Source organism: Lissotriton helveticus, chromosome 11 (genome assembly GCF_964261635.1).
Source record: "Lissotriton helveticus chromosome 11, aLisHel1.1, whole genome shotgun sequence".
NCBI classification, from domain to species: domain Eukaryota; kingdom Metazoa; phylum Chordata; class Amphibia; order Caudata; family Salamandridae; genus Lissotriton; species Lissotriton helveticus.
In genome coordinates, this window is record NC_136072.1 from 12,861,412 (window position 1) to 12,882,863 (window position 21,452).

General features: G+C 43.9%; 1 protein-coding gene across 3 annotated transcripts in view; it reads left to right on the forward strand.

The window, feature by feature from the left end:
• LOC144791850 (putative cation-transporting ATPase 13A4) overlaps nucleotides 1–5,326 on the forward strand; it is a 395,602-nt gene extending 390,276 nt beyond the window's left edge. For all 3 annotated transcript variants that reach the window (XR_013602482.1, XM_078666633.1, XM_078666634.1), the window contains 3 exons: nucleotides 473–561; nucleotides 2,896–2,976; nucleotides 3,525–5,326. Coding sequence is in view for 2 of the 3 variants with exons in the window: in XM_078666633.1 (XP_078522759.1) it covers nucleotides 473–561; nucleotides 2,896–2,976; nucleotides 3,525–3,755 (401 nt within the window). In the remaining variant the exon portion in view is untranslated. The remainder of the gene's footprint in view (nucleotides 1–472; nucleotides 562–2,895; nucleotides 2,977–3,524) is intronic.
• Nucleotides 5,327–21,452: the final 16,126 nt, after the last annotated feature.

Genomic DNA, 21,452 nt, shown 5'->3' on the forward strand with positions numbered 1-21,452 from the left:
CCATCACAGCCATCTCATGATGGTCTCCCCTGGCTCAGCGCAGAGCACAGCTCCTGTTTTTATGTGCCTGCAGCATGTAATGTCCATTCATCTCACTCAATATTTTTGGGAGTTAGAGTATTATTTTAGACAGTGCAGCTCAGAAACAAAATGGGGAGAACCTTGCTTGTTGTGTCTGAGCTGCATTACCTGAAAGTCAAATACCAGGTTAAATGAGTTGACTTTAGAGACTGCAGGCACATAGAACACTGAGCCAGCGCAGCCAGGGTTTCATATCTGGGAAAAAACTGTAAATGGGTTCTAGACAAGATAAGACTAAATAATATTTTCTTGGACCTTTCAGTTTGAGATTTGCACTTGGTTCTCCTAAAGGTGGCAATAATGCTTTGTTATGGACCCCGCAATGCAGAAATCATGTGTTTTAAAGATTCAGTCTGAATGATTCTTTGATGCTTGTTTTTCATTGTTTTAGATCTATTCACGCTGCTACTGATTGGACTGACCACACTGCTTATTTTCCTGCTTTTTGGTGACTTCGAAGCATATTACATTGTAACACAGGTACAGGTCCCCTTGGATTCCATTCAGTTTACTTTCTTGAATCTTGCAGGAAAATTGACTACATCCCACTGAATGTAATAATGACTTACAGAAATGTTAAATAGGGGAACCCTAATGCACTCCCTTAGAAAGACCCTCAGTCAGCACCAAAGTCTTTGGGCCTCCATGAGAGAGCTTCGGAGAAGCAGCTTCTTTCACTGGGGCGTAGCTAACATAACCTTCTCATCTGCCCTCCTCGCCCTGTTACTTGCTTTTGCAATTTCAATGTCCTACCCTACACATTGCTCCCTTCCCAAGCAAGAGCTCTTTCCTTCATCAAGGTCTACTGCCTCTACTATGAAAGAGGAATAAACCCACCTCCTTTATATATTTCTTTGTGCCCATCAGGGATCTTCCTTCTGTATCTTGAGCTAAGGTAACATTTTCCCTAAATCTTCTATATATTTTTTCTTTTAAGTAATGGATTGTGTCAAGTTACATTTCTGTCTTTGCTTGGATCTGCATTCTGAATAATAAGCACTGCAATTTATTCAGTAAATACAACACATTTGTTAGTGAAATACTTACAGTCCCGTTCTTTGGCTTTGCAGAAGTGAGGGGGTATTTCCCAGTTGCTGGGAGTAATGGAGTCTCAAGCCAAATATCTAATAATAATCATTAATACAGAAATGTTAAACAGGAGGACCCTACTGCATTGCCTGATGAAGACCCTCAAATATCAGGGACAGCGCAAAGGTCATTGGGTCGCCATTAGAGAGCGTTGGAGTAGTACCTTCTTACTCTAGGGATGTAGCGAACATTAACTTGTCGTCTGCCCTCCTCCCCCTATTACTTTTGCAATGTCAATGCCCCGCCCTACATACCCTACATACCCTTCCCAAGCAAGATTTCTTTCCTTTCCTTCATCAAGATCCACTCTATCTGGATCTTCCGTCATCATCTTGAAGTAAGGTAACATTCTGCCTAGATTTCCTACATATTTTATCTTTTAAGTAATAGATTGTGTCGAGTTACATTTGTTCCATTGCTTGGGTCTGCATTCTAATAAATAAGGACTCGAATTTATGCATTGTACACGTCAAATTTGTTCGTGAAATACTTACAGCGCCTTTCTTTAGCTTTGAAGAATGGAGATGGTATTTCCCAGTTTCTGGAAGTAATGGAGTCTCAAGCCAAATGTTTATCAAATATTGCTTTAGACTGTTAAAATCTTCTCCATGTCTGTGACTGGTGTTGTCCCAGAAAGCCTCACTGTTGTGTATGTTCATTAACTAAGAATGTACTCTCTGAGGTAGATTAGAAGTAGACAATCACTTATTCATTTAAGAACCAGAATTCTCCCAGAAAACCTTATAAAAGATCAAGGCAAAAGAACCATCTTCTATTTTACAACAGTTTCAGCCTAAACAGCAAAGTAATTGCAACAGAAGGGTTGATGATCACGATGCCAAATGAAATCAAAAGCAGATGTTCATGTTCCCTGTTAATTGAAAAAGTGCCATTTGACATGTAGTCTCTGTTAATCTGCACTTTATTGCCCTTTCTCGTGTTCAAACATGGCTTATCTTCACACCATTTGCTCAACTTTTGCAATACATTCTTAGTGAACTCCAGGAGTTCAGCAAGTGGGAACCACACTGTTCAGAACACAGCTAATATTTACGTGAGGCTAAAATTAGGTGGACAGTCCATGCTCCCTCCCCATCTGACCCCAGTCCTGTTCCTGCTCCTGCTCTTTTGGCTTAATATGTCACCTCTAGATTTGGATTCAGTCCCAGGTACTTCAAAGTTGGTGTGGGCCCATGGGCTGAAGGGCGTGAAAGACAGTAAAAGTCTGGATTTTTCCCAGTCCACATTTAGGGGGCCAACTATCATAGTTAAAGTTTATTTTGCTACTTTGTGCCTTGACTTGGATTTGTGAATGATCCGTTTCACTAGACTAAACAGTAAATTGATCATTGAATTTGAGGTTGTCCCACATCTGTTCTTCTACGTAGGAGATCCAAGAACTTTGGAGAGAAATCAAAAGTGAACATTTGATTGACTGTCATGGCACTTAAAGCATATATTTTTTTTATTTTTTATAAACTTAGAAACCAATCCAAACTTACACTAATAAGCAGCAAAATCCATCTGAGAATTGATCCAGGTGCATTATAACCTTGAACTTGAAGGAGGATGCTCTTGTTTTGCATGACACAAGGCACTGATTAAATTAAAAAGGAACAGCTTCATATAGATGGTACCCTGGCTATTAGATACTGATTAAGATAATGGGGTGTTCATGACAAGGTGCAAAGGTATTATAAAGCTATTCATTGCTCTTGTTTACAGCTCGTCTGTCTTCCCACTCTTTGGAGGGTTTACTTGTTCATCGCCTTGGTCATCCTCTTCATTGTATCCTTCGGGGTTGAGGTGAGTAATCGTACATTTTCTGACCAATATGCCTAGTCACTGACTTTTACCTTACTTTGTGAAGCAAAATTCAAGGTTTTGTAGTTATAGAAACAATGTTTAGCAATTACTTCTGGAGTTCAAATAAACAGCCCAGAAAGTCAACCCTCAATAAAACTAACAACCTGTAAAAAATACTGACTACTTTGGTTTGACTCACTCCTTAAAATGCACTTTACAAATATTGCTGTCTTATTGTAAATAAATATGTGCTTTGATTACTTTTTTCTAATATTTTTACCCCCAGAGACATGTACTGGATAGACAGGAGCGGGCACAGGATATATTATGTTTCCAAACTTATGTCTGCAGAAACTGGCAGCTAGGCGAGCCTGTTTTTTCTCAGTTAGTTTTTTTTCATTTGTGTAATTTTAGACCAGATATTATTTGCATTATTTGATACATAAATGAAATAGTCATGACAACCATGCATCAATTGTGCCCTGAAGTCAATTTGAAGGAAAATCAAACATATTTTTATGAAATCATAATTTTCTTTATTTTTGCAGGAAGGAATTATTGGAAACCGAGCTCTCTGGGGTTGGATAAAGAAGAAGGTGAACTACAAATCCAAAAGTCAGTACCAGAAGCTGCAGCAACTTCTGGAAAGAGCTCCACAGTGGCCACCGATAAACCAAACCATCTATCCCGACTCAGCTATTACAGAGCTAGAAGCTGAAATAGATATCTATCGCAACCCAGCAGTTGAAAGAAATGTGCACGTGCTGACAAAGGTGTAACTCAACTCCTAGCTGCATGGAATCCAAAAAGGGAATCCCTGGTCTTTTAGCCAGCACTATTTGTTTGTGAATGATTATTCATTGCTGTAAACATGTGATTTTAGAGTCACATCTCGACCTCCTGCACCCACATACTCAGAAATTACTCAATAAATCTTGTGGAATTTAATGCTCAAAAACAGATCACAGCTATTTGTTTTGAAAAAAAAAAAACAGATCACAGCCTGCTGGTCAGTGCCTCGTTACTGAGGTAGAATGTGGGATACTTAACGGATGGTTCTATTCATTCTGCACTTACAAGCCTATAGTAAAGGTTAGGAGAACATCTCCTTACATTGTCAAGAAACAAAGTCAGGCTTTGGTAGATGAAGGGCAGACAGTGATTTTGTGGTACCTGCATGATTGCCCATTAATTAAAGGTACAAGCCAGAGACACAAAGTGGGAATTATGCCCAACATTGGTCATTACTCTGATTTCAGGAAAGGACATTTTGTAGAATGAACATATTAAGATCTTGGCTCCATATGAGCCTTTCTACCTGCTCAGTGTTTCCCAACCAAGGGACTGCGGACAATGTGTAAAAGGAAGGTAAATCACAAGGCCACATGAATAAATGGTGTAAATGAGAGTAGAGCTAGGTATGCAGGTGCGAACGGGATGGAGACACAACAAGAGGATGACCAAATGGTGTTCCGAATCAGATGGTTGCAAATGGATGACGTGTTGCTTGAAGAGGATGCTCTTGCCTCCTTTCTAAACAGCATAAGTGATGGAGTTTGCTGGATATTGGTCTTTAGGGAGTCCCACGCCTTAAGAAGGAATAGGAGATGCAAGCAGTGTCAGTGTGTCAATGGGGTTGCTGCTGCTCCGACGAGAGAGTTTAAAATTCCTCTGTGTATCATTTCCTAAATAATGAAAGTTATTCCTGCAATAGTTTCTTGAGTCATGTGATAAGGTGTGTTCTGGAAAACACTGCCTTTGGTCAGACATTTACCAAACTGGTTCTACACCTTTTATTAGTCCAATATCTTTTTCAGTGAAATCCCATACTTCTGGATTCACTGTTTCTGTCAGATCAAAAGTAAGTTCTTCAATAGTTAAACTGGATATATTCCTACAGGCCTCGGATCCTTGGATCAGTGATTAAGAGGCCTTATTCAGCTGAGGCGTTTTCCCCTTCAGACCCCGGTGTTACTGCCTGGAGGATCGATCTATTTTCATGCCCACTCTGTCATTATACAGATTTAAAGACCTGAAGTTAGTTCTTGTTTCTGCGCTACACAGTTCCCATTGCATGCTGGTCTGTAGCGCAACCTTATAATTCTACTTTTGTGTACTTATGAACTTGTGCCTGAATTAGAGATACCGACCTTGATTAGGCCTCCTAACAGTCCGTATCACAGCACCAATTTATAATTGTACCCAACATTTATAGTCCTGTACCTGTTTTGTGAGGGTTATTGCCCTTATGAGCCCTGATGAAGTTCTCCATGAGAGAACGAAACGCGTTTGTTAAAACCTAAAGTTTTTTCACTGCAAAGGAATTTAAAATAAAGATGTCTGGAAAACATACTATTATTCTCTGGACTTTGTCACCCTGCTCATGCCCACTGCTTGCTACAGCTGTCTCATGTCTGGCCATTTTGAACTCCACATCCTCGTCATGAGTCTGGAACCTCCGGTTGACTGTCCCATCAGCCTCATCAGAATGCAACCGAACACTGTTCAGTCATTATCCTGCATTTCCCTATAAGAACATGTAATACAGCCATACACGACTGTAGTATATGCTCCCATAGGGTAATGAGAGGTGGCATCATTGAAAGGGGGGCACCATAGGTACCCCCTCAGCCCCCTACTGGAGGCCTTTAGGGAAAGGGGGCCCTGCTAGGGGCCCCCATATTCAACTTCTGACAGCCTTTCCATGTTGGAAAGGCCGGCACGGAAAGGCCTGCGGAACTCGACATTGTAATCCCAAGGGTGGAAAGGTCGTCCTTGGAGATTACCAGCTGACTTCCGACTGGCATATGGGCTCCTAGACATAAAGTCGAGGCCTTCCGACACAGATCGTAATCGGCCCCTAAGTCTCTCCTTAATACGTTTACAGTACTAATGCCACAAACAACAATCTGATAAACTTCTTCCAATTAACACATTTTTATGGGGACCTTTTCTGAAAATGGGTCTGTGCTCTGTTTATTTGAAAGTCGTACAACTTGGAACTTCTTCCCAAAAGGGGTAGGGATATCCGCTGTTCTAACAGTACATTGGGTAGCGCCAGTGCCCCCAGACCACTGCCTACTCTTAAAACATGAAAAGGTAGCTTTCCATTTTTATTATTGAAATGCATCTCATTTTCTTTTAAGAAAACAGGCTGCATGACAAAAAAATGCTTTATTTAAAAAACAATCCCAGACATGGTGGCCCCAGCAGGCCACCATCCCTGTGATTGAAGCCATTCACAGTGAGTCGCAAATTGCAACCTGCCTCATCCTCATGAATATTCATGAGGCAGGTCCATTTGCGACCCACTGCGAATCACAAATAGCGTCAAGGGCAATGTGGTACCTTGTAGTTTGCCATTTCCTAATAGCAAATTGCTAAACATGCAATTTCGTACATCTGGCCCCTAGTCCCTTCAATTATGGCTTTCCTCCATTTCTGTTGTTGTTCATCCCTTCTAGCATCTGCATAATTGTGCACTGCTTTCTAAATCAGTTTTTGATAGTTCTCCCTCTTCTTTGAATGTGCAGCTGTATCCAATAAATTCACTGCATCATATTGTGTAGATCTGGGAGGTGGCTTCATCTCATATAATTTTTCCCTTAATCTCTCAGTTATTCTTAACTCAAAGGTACCTATTTAGGGAAAATCAAGGGACCTTCATCCTCAGTGATCTACCACCATTGACGAAGCCAAAAACATGGGTAATCCTGCAGTTGTTGTCATATAATGTGCAAGCGTGCCCTCAAGTGGCCTTCTGCGTCCTTCTGTACAGGAACATTTGTAATGCTCTTTAAACATTTCATGGTTACAACTTATAAATCAGCAATCAATATTAATGACAGTTAAAGTCCCCAATGTTTTGATCATTTCCTGAAAATGTCAGTTTCCTTCCTCCAATGTTAGTAAAGCTTTCAAAATAAAGATACTTTCACCAACTACAAAGAAGCTCAACAGACCAACACCCGATTTCGTCATCAACCAATACCAGCGAAGCAGCACAGCAACCGACCAATCCCAGTGTGGCACACTATGATGTATGAACTCACCCTTAGTAGCAGTTCCCTCCTTTACAGTTTTCTCTCATACATGTAATATTTCACAACTGCAAAAAATACATGTAGCTAAACACTTTGCCTGCTCTTCTAAAGAGAGTAGATATGATTCAAAATGTTACGATTTTTGTCACCCTGCAACTTGTTTCCATTAAAACAAATTTCTCATCCACTGAATAAAATCTTGACTGGTGAACTTTCACCCAAATAAATGCAGCTTTTCCTCTAGGCAGGTAGGTTCCACTAACATCAATTGAATTAGTATAATTTGTGGAATGGGTCAATACGATGTCAGTGATTACCATGATGTGTGCAGGCCCAACAATGGCAATACCAATAAAGGCAGTATCAACGTATGCCATGAACTGCGCATGACCTTGCTAATACCCGTCAATGCAATGCCAATGTAAGTCATAACCTGCACTCGCATCACTGACACCAGCAATGACAATATCATTGTATGTCATAATCCATGCACAAATGACGATACTGTTAAGAACAATTTCAATGTACGTTATGCCCTATGCAAACATAACAGTGTCAATACCATTTATAACAATATCAATGTATATCATGACAACTGTACGCACAATGTTAAGGATGTCGATATAAATGATACGAGTGACTGCTCTATTACTTTGCGATATTACTTTCTGGGGTTATAATTATCATTGCTGTCACATTTACACAAGGTGACCTCCCCATCAACCCCGAGTCAGAGATACATGGTTAGAGAAGTCCCATGACCCTCACCCATGCCTATCGAATCCCAGGTTACAGATGGGGTCTGTGTTAGATAAATAGTTGCACCACAAACAGTTATGAGGAAATTGGCCCCGATAAAACACATTTGGCCAAGGTCTCACATTCCCCAAAAATACCAAAAAGGTAGATGCCACATGGAGATAGAAACACTCAACATGCACACCACTGGTAGTGATCATGCGCTCCTCATGCTGTACATCTGGACACATACATACTGGCCCACACTAGATCTCCCAGAGGTTGAGAGCCATCTGAGTCCTTATCAGATGACCACACTTTTTGATTTATGACTGAGATGCTTTATTGTACCTCTTGAACTGTATGTACCAACAGCCAAAACTTTGTACACTGATAGACTTTGAGCATACACACTCTGTCAGGGCTCTTTTGGCCTCAGTGCTTAATTAAACCAATTTACTCCTGTTTTGCTAAACGCCTCCTGTCTTTTCATTTATTTAAGGTAAATTCATATCCAAGCAACAGAATCAAAAATACTTTTTTAGAGCGATGAACCCTCAGGTCCCAACTGGAGGCTGCAAGGAGAAAGGGGCCCTGCTAGGGGCCCCAAACTCACTCTCTTCCAGGCATTCTATGTCGGAAAGCCTGGCATGGAAAGCCTGTCATAAAGCGAGCATCATAATTCCAAGGGCAGAAACGCTAACCATTGGGATTATGGGACGGTCTCCAGCTGAACTACGGGCGCCCACCAGAATCCAGCCGGAATGACCAGCCAGTTTTAATTCCCACCACCAGCATCATAATGTGGTGGTCGGAATTGAAACCGAATTGTGACCCGGAACGCCTGTGACAGCAGGCCTGAGGCTTTCTGGGGCGCATCGTAATAAGGCCCTTATTGTTGCTTTTCGGCTTCTCTCTCCACCAATCCAAACTCCTCCTCTCCATGGGAATCAAACCAATTGGGGGCACTTTGTACCGGACCACAGGACCCAGGAGGCCAAGGGTCTGCCGCGCACCACCCACCCCTCCCACCAGCGAAGCGGGGGCTACAAAAACTTCTTGTGTCTCCCGTTCCACGAGAGACGCTGCACATTGCTCACACCGGGTGCCGAGGCTGTTGGGGGGCACTTTGTACCGGATCACAGGACCCAGGAGGCCAAGGGTCAGCCGCGCCTCACCCGCCCCTCCCACCAGCGAAGCGGGGGCTACAAAAACTTCTTGCATCTCCCGCTCCACGGGAGACGCTGCACATTGCTAACATCGGGTGCCGAGGCTGTTGGGGGCACTTTGTACTGGACCACAGGACCCAGGAGGACAAGGGTCAGCCGCGCACCACCCACCCCTCCCACCTGCAAAGCGGGAGTATTTAGTTAAGTCCTCTCTCCCGCTACGCCGGACGCGCGCAGGACAAGCCAGGGCGGGCCCGTTTTAGCCCATTCGAGCCAGGTTGAGGCAGGGCTGGGCCCCTCCCCCAAGCCCTTGGTATTGTATAGGTGTATTTGATTGTTGGCTCTATTATTACTGAAGTTGTGTTACTGAAATAATCGCTGGGTAACATGCCGCTGAGAACTGGTATCGGAAGGAAGGGCGTAGCAACAGGAAGTGTCGCAGGGACTCTTGATCAATTTATTATAAGAGCTTCCTCAGTCCTTGCACACGAGATTGAGCTGACAGAGCGTAGTCTATCAATGGACCCAGTATTTACAAAAAGATCTTCTTTGGGGGCCATTGAGCGTGCCTGTACACCGGTCAAACAAGGACAAAGTGACACAATAACCGCCCCGCAGGAGGAGAATATAGTCTCACAGACCGCTCAGGACCCTGAAACCCCTCAGAGTTGGGAGGCAAATTCATCACTGCCGGAGGAGGAAACCGATGAGGAACCTTGCTCATTAGTTGAGCGTTTGCGGGGGGCTACCACCAAAAGAAAGCGTGGTGCTGCCCGAGTAGGTCCCGAACAGAAAGAGAAAAAGGCGCAAAAAGGCCGGAAAAGTCCTCAGAAAGAAACCGTCATTGAGGACAATGTAATTGGGGACAATCTGCAGGCCATACAGGATAAAGGAACTGCTCTAGAGACGGCGGTGGCCTCTGCGGGAAAGGAGGATTCATTCTGGAGGAAGCTGGAGGCTGTTCTTTTAGCTCATTTAGAACCTTTGGCGGACAGACTTAACGTGATTGAATATAGACTTGGGAAGTCAGAGGAGGTGATAAAGGACACCTTAGGAAGTCTAAACGATAAGCTACTGAGGGGTGACCTTATGAAAAATAGTGGAAGAATGAATGTAAGAGAGGGAGAAATAGACCAAACACTTACTGAAACACCTAGACCTCCCATTGCAGTGAAATCTCCATTGAAGGAAAAAACAGGGGGGTTGGTGGAAGGCAAGAGACTGAACACTGATGATAATGGCTCACAGAAGTACCTTGGTAAGGAAGGGTTAGGAAAGATCAGTGTAAAAAAAACGCGGCCTAATTTAAATCTACCCCCAGATTGTGCCCCAATGTCGCGGTCTTAATGGGAGTCCCGGAGATGAATGCAGAAGTGGAGGAATCCTATGACCAATTAAAAAACAAAACAATACATTGGTTAAATTGTAATAGGCCTCTGCCCCTAGAAGCTAAATGTAAGATCTTGCACGTAAGGAGAGTGGTCTGGGTGGGAAATAACAAGAAAAATAAAGCTGGTGACTATATTGTGGTAAATATTAATGATCCCAGGGCAGGCCAGCATGTTACAACCGCCCAACAGAAGGATATGCGTACAAGTATAGAGGTGCAAGACCTAAGTTACTTTTATAAGCCTCATCAGCTTGGGACCATCGGAGGGCAATGGGGAGATTTCGAGGGGTGGACACAGCAGTCTAATAGAGGGAGGGGCTAGACACATAGAGTAAGGAATGAGAACCCGGTTTATCAAACCAAGGGGTTACAAACACTTGAGAGTTGGGAAGCTCAAAACAGGGAAGGATGTGCCATATCACTATATAATAAATATGCTCCACTGAGTCGGGGTTCACACCTCAGCGAAGTAGACTGACTATCCAAGATTACAACGGTTAAGAAAAGTGACCCAGAGTTAAGAAAACAAGATGAAGAGATAACAAAGGGAGCTCTCCCAAATAAGACACAGGGGGCACACGGTAACATACCACGATGGAAAGCAACTGATACTAATATAGTTAATGGACCCAGTTTTGCTACAGGTTCTATATTTATGAGCGAATGGAACACCCTAGAATTACTGTCCTGGAACGTGGCGGGGCTTTCAGCCCAATTTCAAAATACAGAGTGGCTGGAATATGTAAATATATATAATGTAATTTGTGCCCAAGAATACTGGGAAGTCGAACCGACTAATTTTAATCTGATCGGGTATGAAGCGTTCGGAATCCCAGCTGTTAGATCCACGGCAGGTAGAGCTAAGGGGGGGCCTCCTTCTGTGGGTCCGTCTGACTCTGGAAGGGACCTGGAAGGATCTTAACTGGAAGTCTGACTTTATGTTAGCAGTACAGTATAAAACTAAGGATCTTAACTTAATTACAGTTAATTTTTACAATGCAGGTGGTTGTAGAGTGGGAGAGCTGGAGGAAAGATTAGGGATATAGAGAGAGCGGGTGATGGATGCTTCGGCTCCACTGATTTTAATAGCAGGGTATTTTAATTGCCACTTGTGCCCTCAGTTGATACCTTTCACGGAAAATTGGACATCTTGTAATATAGAGGAGGGAGCCCATTTTGACCATACGGTAGAAGGGGTCAAAATCAGTAGGATGATGAAAAATTTTGATTTAGAACATTCAATGGACCTGTTATCTATTAATTCTAATAGACAGGTCAACCCTACCTTTAAAGGAAGAGGGTACTGTTCTTACATTGATTTTGTAATTGTATCTCACCTGCTAAAACAACGAATTCTGGGATTTAATATTGACTGTAGTGGTTTCAGTGACCATAACCCTCTAACAGTGACAGTGGCAGTGTCACGGGTTAGTAGTGAAATAAGGATGAGAACAGTAGATGTTAGGGAGACGGTCACGGACCAGGGCCGACGTCTAAAATGGGCTAAATTGGACGGAGATAGTTTTTACAAATCATTATTGGTAGAGGGGAAACAGCACCTAGAGGTGTGTTTACATTTAGAGATTAATGGGCTCCCACTGGTCGAGGCATTTGAAGAAATAGGACGGCTAGTAGATAGCCTAATGCACACGACAGGGAAAGGACAGAAAATAACCAACCCTAAATGGTTTGATGAAGGATGCTCCCTAGCCCAAAGAAATCTTAGAGCAGCCCTTAAACATAAACCCAGAGATGGTCTAAGGGTTATCCACTGTAGATTACAGTATAAACAAGAAGTAAGACGCCGGAAGAAAGCCCTCCAAACCCAAACGCGGGAAGATTTATGAGAGGCAGCTGAAAGAAGGGATCTTTTCACTTTCTGGTCAATAATCAATAGACCTTGCTTCCAAGACGGAAATAGCCCTCGGTTAGCATCAAACGTGCTCCCCGAAGAGTGGGTGGAACATTTCAGTGGCCTATATAATAGAGGGACCCTGATGGATGGGGAACAGGATGTTAGCAGGGAGTGTGGCTCAGTGGTGACAGTATTCACATTTAAGAAGATTGAGGGGGTATAAAGGGCTTCACTCAAAATAAAGCCCCAGGTCCAGATGGGATTCCACCAGACCTCTTTCTAAGTAATGTAGAACTATGGGGTCCGGTATAAACTAGAGTAATAAATGCGGCCACAGTTTCGGGCCTACCCCGCTCATGGTCGACGGCCACAATTGTACCAATATTTAAGAAGGGTAGTAGGGATAGCCCCCAATGTTATAGGCCCATCTCTTTGATAGATGTAACAGCTAAAGTAATGGGTAGGGCTATCCTGAACCGTCTCATGAGCTGGGAAGAGGAAAACTGTATCATTACAGATGTTCAGTATGGTTTCCGGGATGGTAGATCCACGACAGACCAGTGTTTAAATTTATATTTATTGGTCACAAAGTATACAGTAGCTAGTAATGAAAAAGTATATCTAGCTTTCATGGACCTGGCAACAGCATTCAATTGTGTGAATAGGGTAAGGCTGTGGGCCATAATGTCTTGTCTAGGGGTCGATGCTGGTGTCATTAATATCCTGAGAGCCCTCCACCAAAACACAACTGCAAAAGTGAGGTATAACTTGGAGGGAGGTCAAACTGAGTCTTTTAAATGTACGAGTGGGGTCAGGCAAGGATGCGTATTGGCACCCTTCCTGTTCTCCAATTATATTAATGGTCTAGAAAGTTTTTTAACCAATTTAAAAGTGGACTCTCCAAGAATTGGAAGTAGATTAGTCCCTGTTTTGCTCTACGCGGATGACGCGGTCCTGCTGGCTCGCACATCATTGGGACTGCAGCGTTTGATAGATGGGTTTGTAGAGTTTATGAATAGTCTAGATTTATCTGCTAATCTGACTAAATCATATGTCATGGAGGTGGGTCCAAAACACTCTGGGAAAATTTTTAATTATAGAATAGGCTCAGCAAGCTTGGGAAAGGTACAGACTTTTTTATATTTGGCATTTTATTTGATAGGAATCTGAGTTTTAAACCGTTGATTGAGGAACACTGTAATAAGTTAGCATCTAGCTCAGGAGCTGTAATGAATTTCGGCTGCAGATTGGGACGATGGTCCCCTGAGCAAATGCTGACTATGTATAACTCGATCACTTTCGCCAAAGTTGCATATGGGGCAGAACTGTGGGGGATGGTGGATGTAACTAAATTACAGATAAAGGAAAATAAATACCTGAGGAGGCTCCTTAAAGTCCCCCAATGCGTATCATCACACATTGTACACGAGGAACTATGCTGTAAGCCTCTGGAGGATAGGGTGAGGAACAGGCCCTTTGTTGCCTGGTTAAAGATATGGGTCAATCAGGAAGCCAATTTGACTCAGCGGATAATCACAGACTGTATGGGTAGGGAGAAAGGAATGTCTATTCCCTGGCTGAAATATGTGAAGGTGGGCCTTGAGAGTATTGGTTGTGCCAATCTTTTTTTAAACCCACTTCGTATTACTAAACAGGATCAAGCCAGAGTAAATGAGATGCTCCTCAAACATAAAGCTACAGCAAGGGAAGTGGAAGTGAGAAATAAGCAGTCAGTATATAATCCCCAGGATAGGATTTTATTAACACGTTTTAGGGACAACCTCTTCCATCATGTATTAGCTGAGCCTGCGGGTTTCACTAATTTAGTTGAGTCAAAGGGTCCCTGCGGCTGCGATCATCGATCTCCGCAGGACACCCTTCATTTTGTATTATTATGCCCATTTTATCAAATGCCCAGGCGTCGCTTTTTAGTAGATCTATTTAAAAAGGCCAACCTCAGACTTGTGAAGGATGCCCTTGTATTTTTAAAAGTGTCCAGAGATCCCCTGACTCTATTTTGTGCGACACATTTTTTAAGAACCTCAGTTAGATTAAGGGCTACCATTGGAACGGTAGAAATGATACCATAACACTTTGATTTAAAGGGCGGAGAGAAAACATTGCTTTTATATATGACTGATGAACTAAGTGAGATGTATTATAGTGGATGTTCCCTCTAAAGAAATGTTGGTATATTTTTAATATTGTACTTTTATGGTGTTATTGAAATGCCGAATAAAGAATATGATGATGATGATGAAATCACAACAGTGGTTTATTTGGTCTGGAACAATGAGCACTCTGATTCTAACTCACTTTCTATTACTTTGTAGTGAGTTTATCTCCTTTAGATTTATTTATTTATTTATTTATGATATTTGTAGAGCGCATACAATGGCCCAAGGGCGTCTCGGCGCTAAGTGTCTGAGTGTTTACCCTGGAAAATGAATGATTTATTGACTAAAGAGCCAGGTCTTAAGTTGTTTCCGAAAGAACCATAGAGATGAACTGGCTTTAATCGTTGGTGGCAGAGTGTTCCATAGCTTAGGGGCTGAAACCAAGAATCTTCTATCGCCCCATGAGACCGTTTTTGTCCGGGGTATAACAAGATCTCCTGAACAAGATGACCGTAATGTTCTGAGCGGGCGATAGAGGGTCAGATTACGGACAAGATGTGCTGGTCCTTGGTTGTGCAACGCCTTATACACAATACACAGGGTCTTGAACTTTATCCTATTTCTGATGGATAACCAATGCAGCTCTTTGATGGTCTTAGAGGCAGAGTGATGTTTAGGGATATTTCCCAAAAGCCTCGCTGCAGAGTTTTGTATGGATTGTAGTTTATTCAAGACTCCTTCCTGTGCACTGAGAAACAGAGCGTTGCAGTAGTCCAAGGTGGACAGCACAAGGGATGTGACAAGAGTTTTTCCGGCTTTATCAGGAAGAAAAGGGAGGATTTTTTTAATTAGCTTCAGCTTATAAAAAGCTGAGGAGGTAATCTGGTTGGCATGTGGATGGAACGTGAGTCGGTCATCAAAGATGACTCCCAGATTCCTTACTTTGCTAACAGGCTCAGGGGGGGGGCCTAAAGAGGAAGGCCACCAATTAGATGACCACTCTGGTGTTAATTGTCCAAAGATAACTACCTCTGTTTTTTCTGAGTTTAACTTTAAACAATTGGAGGCCATCCAATTTCCTATTGCCGTCATACCAGCCCTAAGGTCACCTGCTACTTTATGGCCATTGTTCTTAATGGCTAGAACCAGCTGGGTATCATCAGCATAGGACGTGAGGCTCATCCCATAAGCCCGAATGACATTGGCTAAGCCCGACACATAGATGTTAAAGAGTGTCGGGCTTAGGGATGAGCCTTGGGGTACTCCACATGGTAGTGACATAGTGGACGATTGAAATGGTCCCGTTGTGACCACCTGAGTTCTGTCAGCTAGAAAGGAGGCCAGAAGTTTACTGGCCATCCCTTGTACACCCAGGCCCTCGACACGGTCAATCAGGGTGGTATGATCAACCGTGTCGAAGGCTGCTGACAGATCAAGTAATATCAGAACCGCTGTACCCCCAGTGTCACGGATGAGTCTGATGTCATCAGCTGCTTTAATTAGAGCTGTCTCAGTCCCATGACATTGGCGGAACCCAAACTGAGTTTCGTCAAGTAGCTGGTGTTGTTCTAGAAACGCAGATAGTTGTTTATTCATAGCTTTTTCAGCTATTTTGGCCAGGACCGGGAGGTTGGCTATAGGTCGGTAGATTTTGGGTTCAGCCTTGTCCAGATATGATTTCTTTAGCAGAGGTTTTATGATGGTTCTTTTTAGACTTTTAGGGTAGATACCTGTTTTAAACATGGCGTTGCATATAGAGGTTATGGCTGGAGTAATTTCCTCTAAGACTGGCATTAGAACTTTAACAGGACAGGGATCAAGTGCTGAACCTGATCTGATTGTAATAATTATGTCCCTTGCCTGAACTTCTGAAATTTCAACAAATTGAGTAAGCATAGAACCAGCCTGTGTTTTGAGAGTGCTTTCAGAAGAGTTTTTGATTTTGGTGGCAAATGCAACATATATGTCATTAACTTTACTAAAGAAAAACTTGGCCAATGTGTCACAAAGGAGTTGCGATGGAGGTGGGGTCAAGTTAGGAGATTGACCGGCTAGTTGTTTTGCAGTCTCATACAGAATTTTATGTGAATTTTTTGCAGTTTCAATTTTATGACTAAAAAATGATTTCTTGGCTTCGTCAATCATTTGTTTGTATTTAGCCACCGTTATCTTATATTTGGTTTTGGCATCTTCGGCATAATCTTTCCGCCAGAGCCTTTCATTTTGTCTACATCTTTGTTTCTGCTGTCTTAAGGCAGCTGAGTACCAGGGAGCTGAGGGAGTAGATCTGTTCCGGGATATTTGCTTAGTGGGAACCAGCGAAGACGCAGCTGTATCAACCCAATCATAAAATTGAGAAGTAGCTGTATTTGGGTCCTGTGACAGGGAAGGCATGGAGGCTACCAAAGAGGTTTTAAAATTAAGGCTATCTATATCATTCCAAGCCTTAAAAGTTTGATCAGTATGGATAAGTTTCGCAGGGACAGCTGATTGATACGGGTTGAGTGATGCCATGATGACATAATGGTCTGACCAAGTGACCGGAAAGGTTTGGGTTATAGAGAGGTCATTGGAATTGGAAAATATGCCATCCAAAGTATGGCCCCTATCATGCGTGGGAGATTTAACCATAAGGGATAGACCAAACATAGTCATATCCCCAAGGAACATGGCAGTATCCTTGTCATCTAGGTTTTCGAAATGAAAATTAAAATCTCCAAGGACAGTAAAGGAGCTATCAAGAGCGTATGATTCCAGAATGGATCTTAGCTCAGTAATAAATCCTGTTCTTGATCCCGGAGGACGATACAGAAGGATCCCTTTGAAGTTGTCAGATGGAGTCAATTTGACAGAGAATTGCAGAGCTTCGCATGATGGCAAGGGAATGGTGCTGGCTGCAACCGTGAAGGAGTCACGCACAACACAGGCTATTCCCCCACCTCTCCCTCGTGGCCTATCCAATCTGTGGATAGAGAATCCCTTTGGGACCGCGATAGCAATATCTGGGTCAGATGAATTGTCCATCCATGTTTCTGTCATGAACAGCATATCTAAGTTGTTATCCTCCATTAGATCGAATATGTCCTGGCGATGTTTGCCCAGTGAACGGACATTTATGAGTGCCAATTGAAAAGGTTTGGAGGGCCGAGTCTTAGGTTTGTTAGGGTGGGGTATTTGAGGACTAAGTATCTCCATTTGGCAGCATGGACAAGTTAGGGGTGAGGCTGCATCAAGATGTGTCGGGTCTAGGATAATACAAGACTGCTGTATTGAAGGTCGTAGACCCATAAGCGTACTTGGCGTGTATGGACCTGGGCGGACAGAATCATACAAGTCCAAAGGACCAGGGGGACTGGCCCTCGGCCCGGGCCAGGCGCGGACGGGCGCAGACGGGCCCGCCTTTGGCGCGCCGCCGGCGCGCCCGCTGCGCCCGCCCGCTGCGCGGACGATGGGGCCTCTTGTTTATATCCGCCATTTAGAATGGGAGAGGAGAGGGCGGAACCAACGAGCAGCTAGACCGCCACCTTCCCCATTCCAAGATGGCGCCTGAAATGCGGCTGGAATCGGCGTGACGATGTCCACAAGGCGATGGTGAAGGAGCCTTGGGCGACGCTAGTCTCGCGCCAAGGTGGGGGCCAATGCTAGGTAATTTAGCTTTTAAAAAAGCTGAAATATAAAAATATCGCTATTTTTCAAAGTAATAACGAAATGCTCTGCAAAGTAAGTTAAGAGCGCGTAGGTAGCGCAGAGAACCCCCGGCTTCCGCCTCAAGGGTGAAACTGCTATCAGCAAACAAACACCTCGAGGGTGGAGGCAAGCACCCTTTTGTATCCGGGGAGGGCGGGACCAGCGAGCAGCTAGACCGCCACCTTCCCCATTCCAAGATGGCGCCTGAAATGCGGCTGGAATCGGCGTGACGATGTCCACAAGGCGATGGTGAAGGAGCCTTGGGCGACGCTAGTCTCGCGCCAAGGTGGGGGCCAATGCTAGGTAATTTAGCTTTTAAAAAAGCTGAAATATGAAAATATCGCTATTTTTCAAAGTAATAACGAAATGCTCTGCAAAGTAAGTTAAGAGCGCGTAGGTAGCGCAGAGAACCCCCGGCTTCCGCCTCAAGGGTGAAAATACTATCAGCAAACAAACACCTCGAGGGTGGAGGCAAGCACCCTTTTGTATCCGGGGAGGGCGGGACCAGCGAGCAGCTAGACCGCCACCTTCCCCATTCCAAGATGGCGCCTGAAATGCGGCTGGAATCGGCGTGACGATGTCCACAAGGCGATGGTGAAGGAGCCTTGGGCGACGCTAGTCTCGCGCCAAGGTGGGGGCCAATGCTAGGTAATTTAGCTTTTAAAAAAGCTGAAATATAAAAATATCGCTATTTTTCAAAGTAATAACGAAATGCTCTGCAAAGTAAGTTAAGAGCGCGTAGGTAGCGCAGAGAACCCCCGGCTTCCGCCTCAAGGGTGAAAATACTATCAGCAAACAAACACATGAGACATCTTTGAGTTTACATACGCTTTGCATTAATACTTGGTTCTCTGAACTATGGGGGTTATTTACAAGCTCCTTGTCCCACCAGTGCATCGTATTTTTGGGTGCATCGGCGGCTTTTTTTGAGCCATATTTACAAACTGATGCATTTAGGGAGAAGTGTCACTTATAAGAGACCTGCGAAAGAATGGATCTGCGCCAGATTTTTATGCGCCACGTACGTTTTATTATATGCAAGGTAGGTCTTCCTGCAAAAGTTTTCCCGCAAATCTGATACAGGGATATTTACAAGTATTTTGGGAAATGACGATCTCCAGGAAGTGTGGTGCAGATTTTCCATTTTGTCAAAATTCCTGTGCCTCACATCAGCTTTTGCAATAAATGAGAAACCTGACAGAACAGTCTGGTAACTGCATTGACAACATGGACTTCCTCATTTTGCAACTAGGAGTTGGACGGAGAAGACCACAACCACCTCCAGCCTGAATCGTTTCAGAGCGCTGGCATTTCCTTGTGTTTGTGTTTGCACTGTAAGTCATACTCTTGGGGGGATTTTTTGCACGGCCCAATATAGTGTTCCCCTACAATTGTTAGTGCATGTGTACTTGTTGCAGCAGGTATCGTATGGATTATTGTTTTAGATGGTTGCATAGAATTCATGCTCTCCATGGAAGTGTCCACCACATGGATGGTAACTTCAATCATTCTTACCAATGACTGTTTAGTACATTTTGCTGGGCATTAATGAGTCCTGGAGTCACTCCTTACTACTTTGCATGCACCAAGAATTCAGATATGATAGCTTTCTTTCACTGTGGCCAAGTTGTAATGTGTGTGAAGTGGCACAAACAGGTTGTAATGTGGGCATGTTACGGTGCTCCCTTTGATGTACAGTCTCTTTTCCATTTGGGGAGATGGCAAGAGATGGAACACCCCCATTCTTAATTTTAAAAAGCAGAGCTTGGTTCGTGTGCTGAGGGGTGAGTTAAATAACTGAGGTTTCAGCAGATCATATGTCCTAAGGGTCATCCCACCATGGCATCTAACTTCGAGACTTGCCCTGTCTTCCACTGAGGAGAGCTTTTTTGCACTTATTTTTGCTAGCCTCTTGAGCTCATTTTGGCTTACATGTGGGTCCCAGACTTCTCTCAGGCTGAGGGTGTTTAGCCCGCTGGACAAATAGCGGTACCCCGCCAGCCATCGTTTTGTGTTCAGATTGGACCATAAATGTTGCGCTAGGCTGCCCTGCTTTGATGACCTCAGCTTGTGGCAGCTCATTGGAAAAGTCATCATTCTGCCCATTGATTGTTTGCAGATGCCCAGCTCCAGCCTAATTTGTGCCGGTGAAGTGTGTGACGGTAGCTGGAAGACAGTTCTAAAAATGTTTACAATGATTTTGTCTGGTTGGTCACAATCCAGTTGGATGTTGGCAGTTGGCCCTATTTTTTCCCTTTTTCCCATGAGCTCAGGGTCTACCAAGGCGGCAGCCTTCTCCTTCTTAAGGGATGGAGAACACATCTGGTGGTTTTTGGCGTTGCCAGTTGGGGTTCTTGGGTTCTCTAAATCCTTAGCTACATCATCTGTTCTTATTGAGTTGTTATGCCCAGTTGAGGCTGCTCATGTTTGGATGTTAAACAGTGGGTAGAGACTCAGGTCTTGCTTGATACGGCAGACCTTATTACGGCCCTTTTGCTTTCTTTATCTTTTCCCCTTGAAGTTGAAGTCCTCCATATCCTGATCTAATTGAGGTGGTGAAATGGACTCTGTGTTACCCACAGCTAAGGGATTTTGTTGGTCAGTCATTTTGCTGCTTGTGGCTAGTGTTTCCGGGGGGGATGACGTATCCCTGGCTTCTGCCCCTCTTGACATGAGTTTGCTGCCACCTTGACTTTATCAGCAGGGATTGTGGTACCATCTCTTTTGCTTGGGGGGAAAATATCCAAAGCAATGGCCCATGCAGTCTGTTGTTTGAATTCCTCCTCTTTCCTCCCATTAGGGACCGGGGAGGGCGTGGGATGGTTGGGAGAGTCTCTGCCATATGATGAAAGCACGTTTTCCCGTTCTTTTGATTATAAAAAGGAGAGATCTCTCTCCACAGCGCAAGCATCCTCCACATATGGCAAAGGCATAGTCCGGCCCTGCCCCTGGAGTGAGCTCTGGGCGAGCTCTCTCCCACTCCCCGCATTGAGGTGAATGCACTTCCAGTACGTATGGTGTGTTTGCAAAAGTATCCCCTCCCCTTCTGTTGTGTCGCTGTTGCTATCCTGTGTGCCGAGCTTTGTTGGTGAATTGGTGAGCTCGGACATGAGGTCTGCAAAGTTGCTCATTGTCTCTAAGTGAGTTGATGTGGACATGGTTTGAATACACTCTAGGGTCGAGGCAGCAGGTGGGATGTGTCTGGCTCTTCGAAATTGCTAGTGTCTGTGACTGTGTTGTTATGCAGCTTGCTGAACTCAATGTTGCTGCCTTGGCTGCCTTTCAAGATGGTCACTGTGGGGCTCAAAGGAACAGGTAAGCCCTTGATTCTCATATTGCTAGAGAATAGAGAAGACAGCTGACCCTTCGTCTTTCAGAAAGTCAAATTTGGACGTTAATATTGGTTGTGTACCAGATGATTTGAAGCCAACGGGTCCAGGATCCTGTGAGAGCGAATGGAAGGTGTTGATTGCAGTG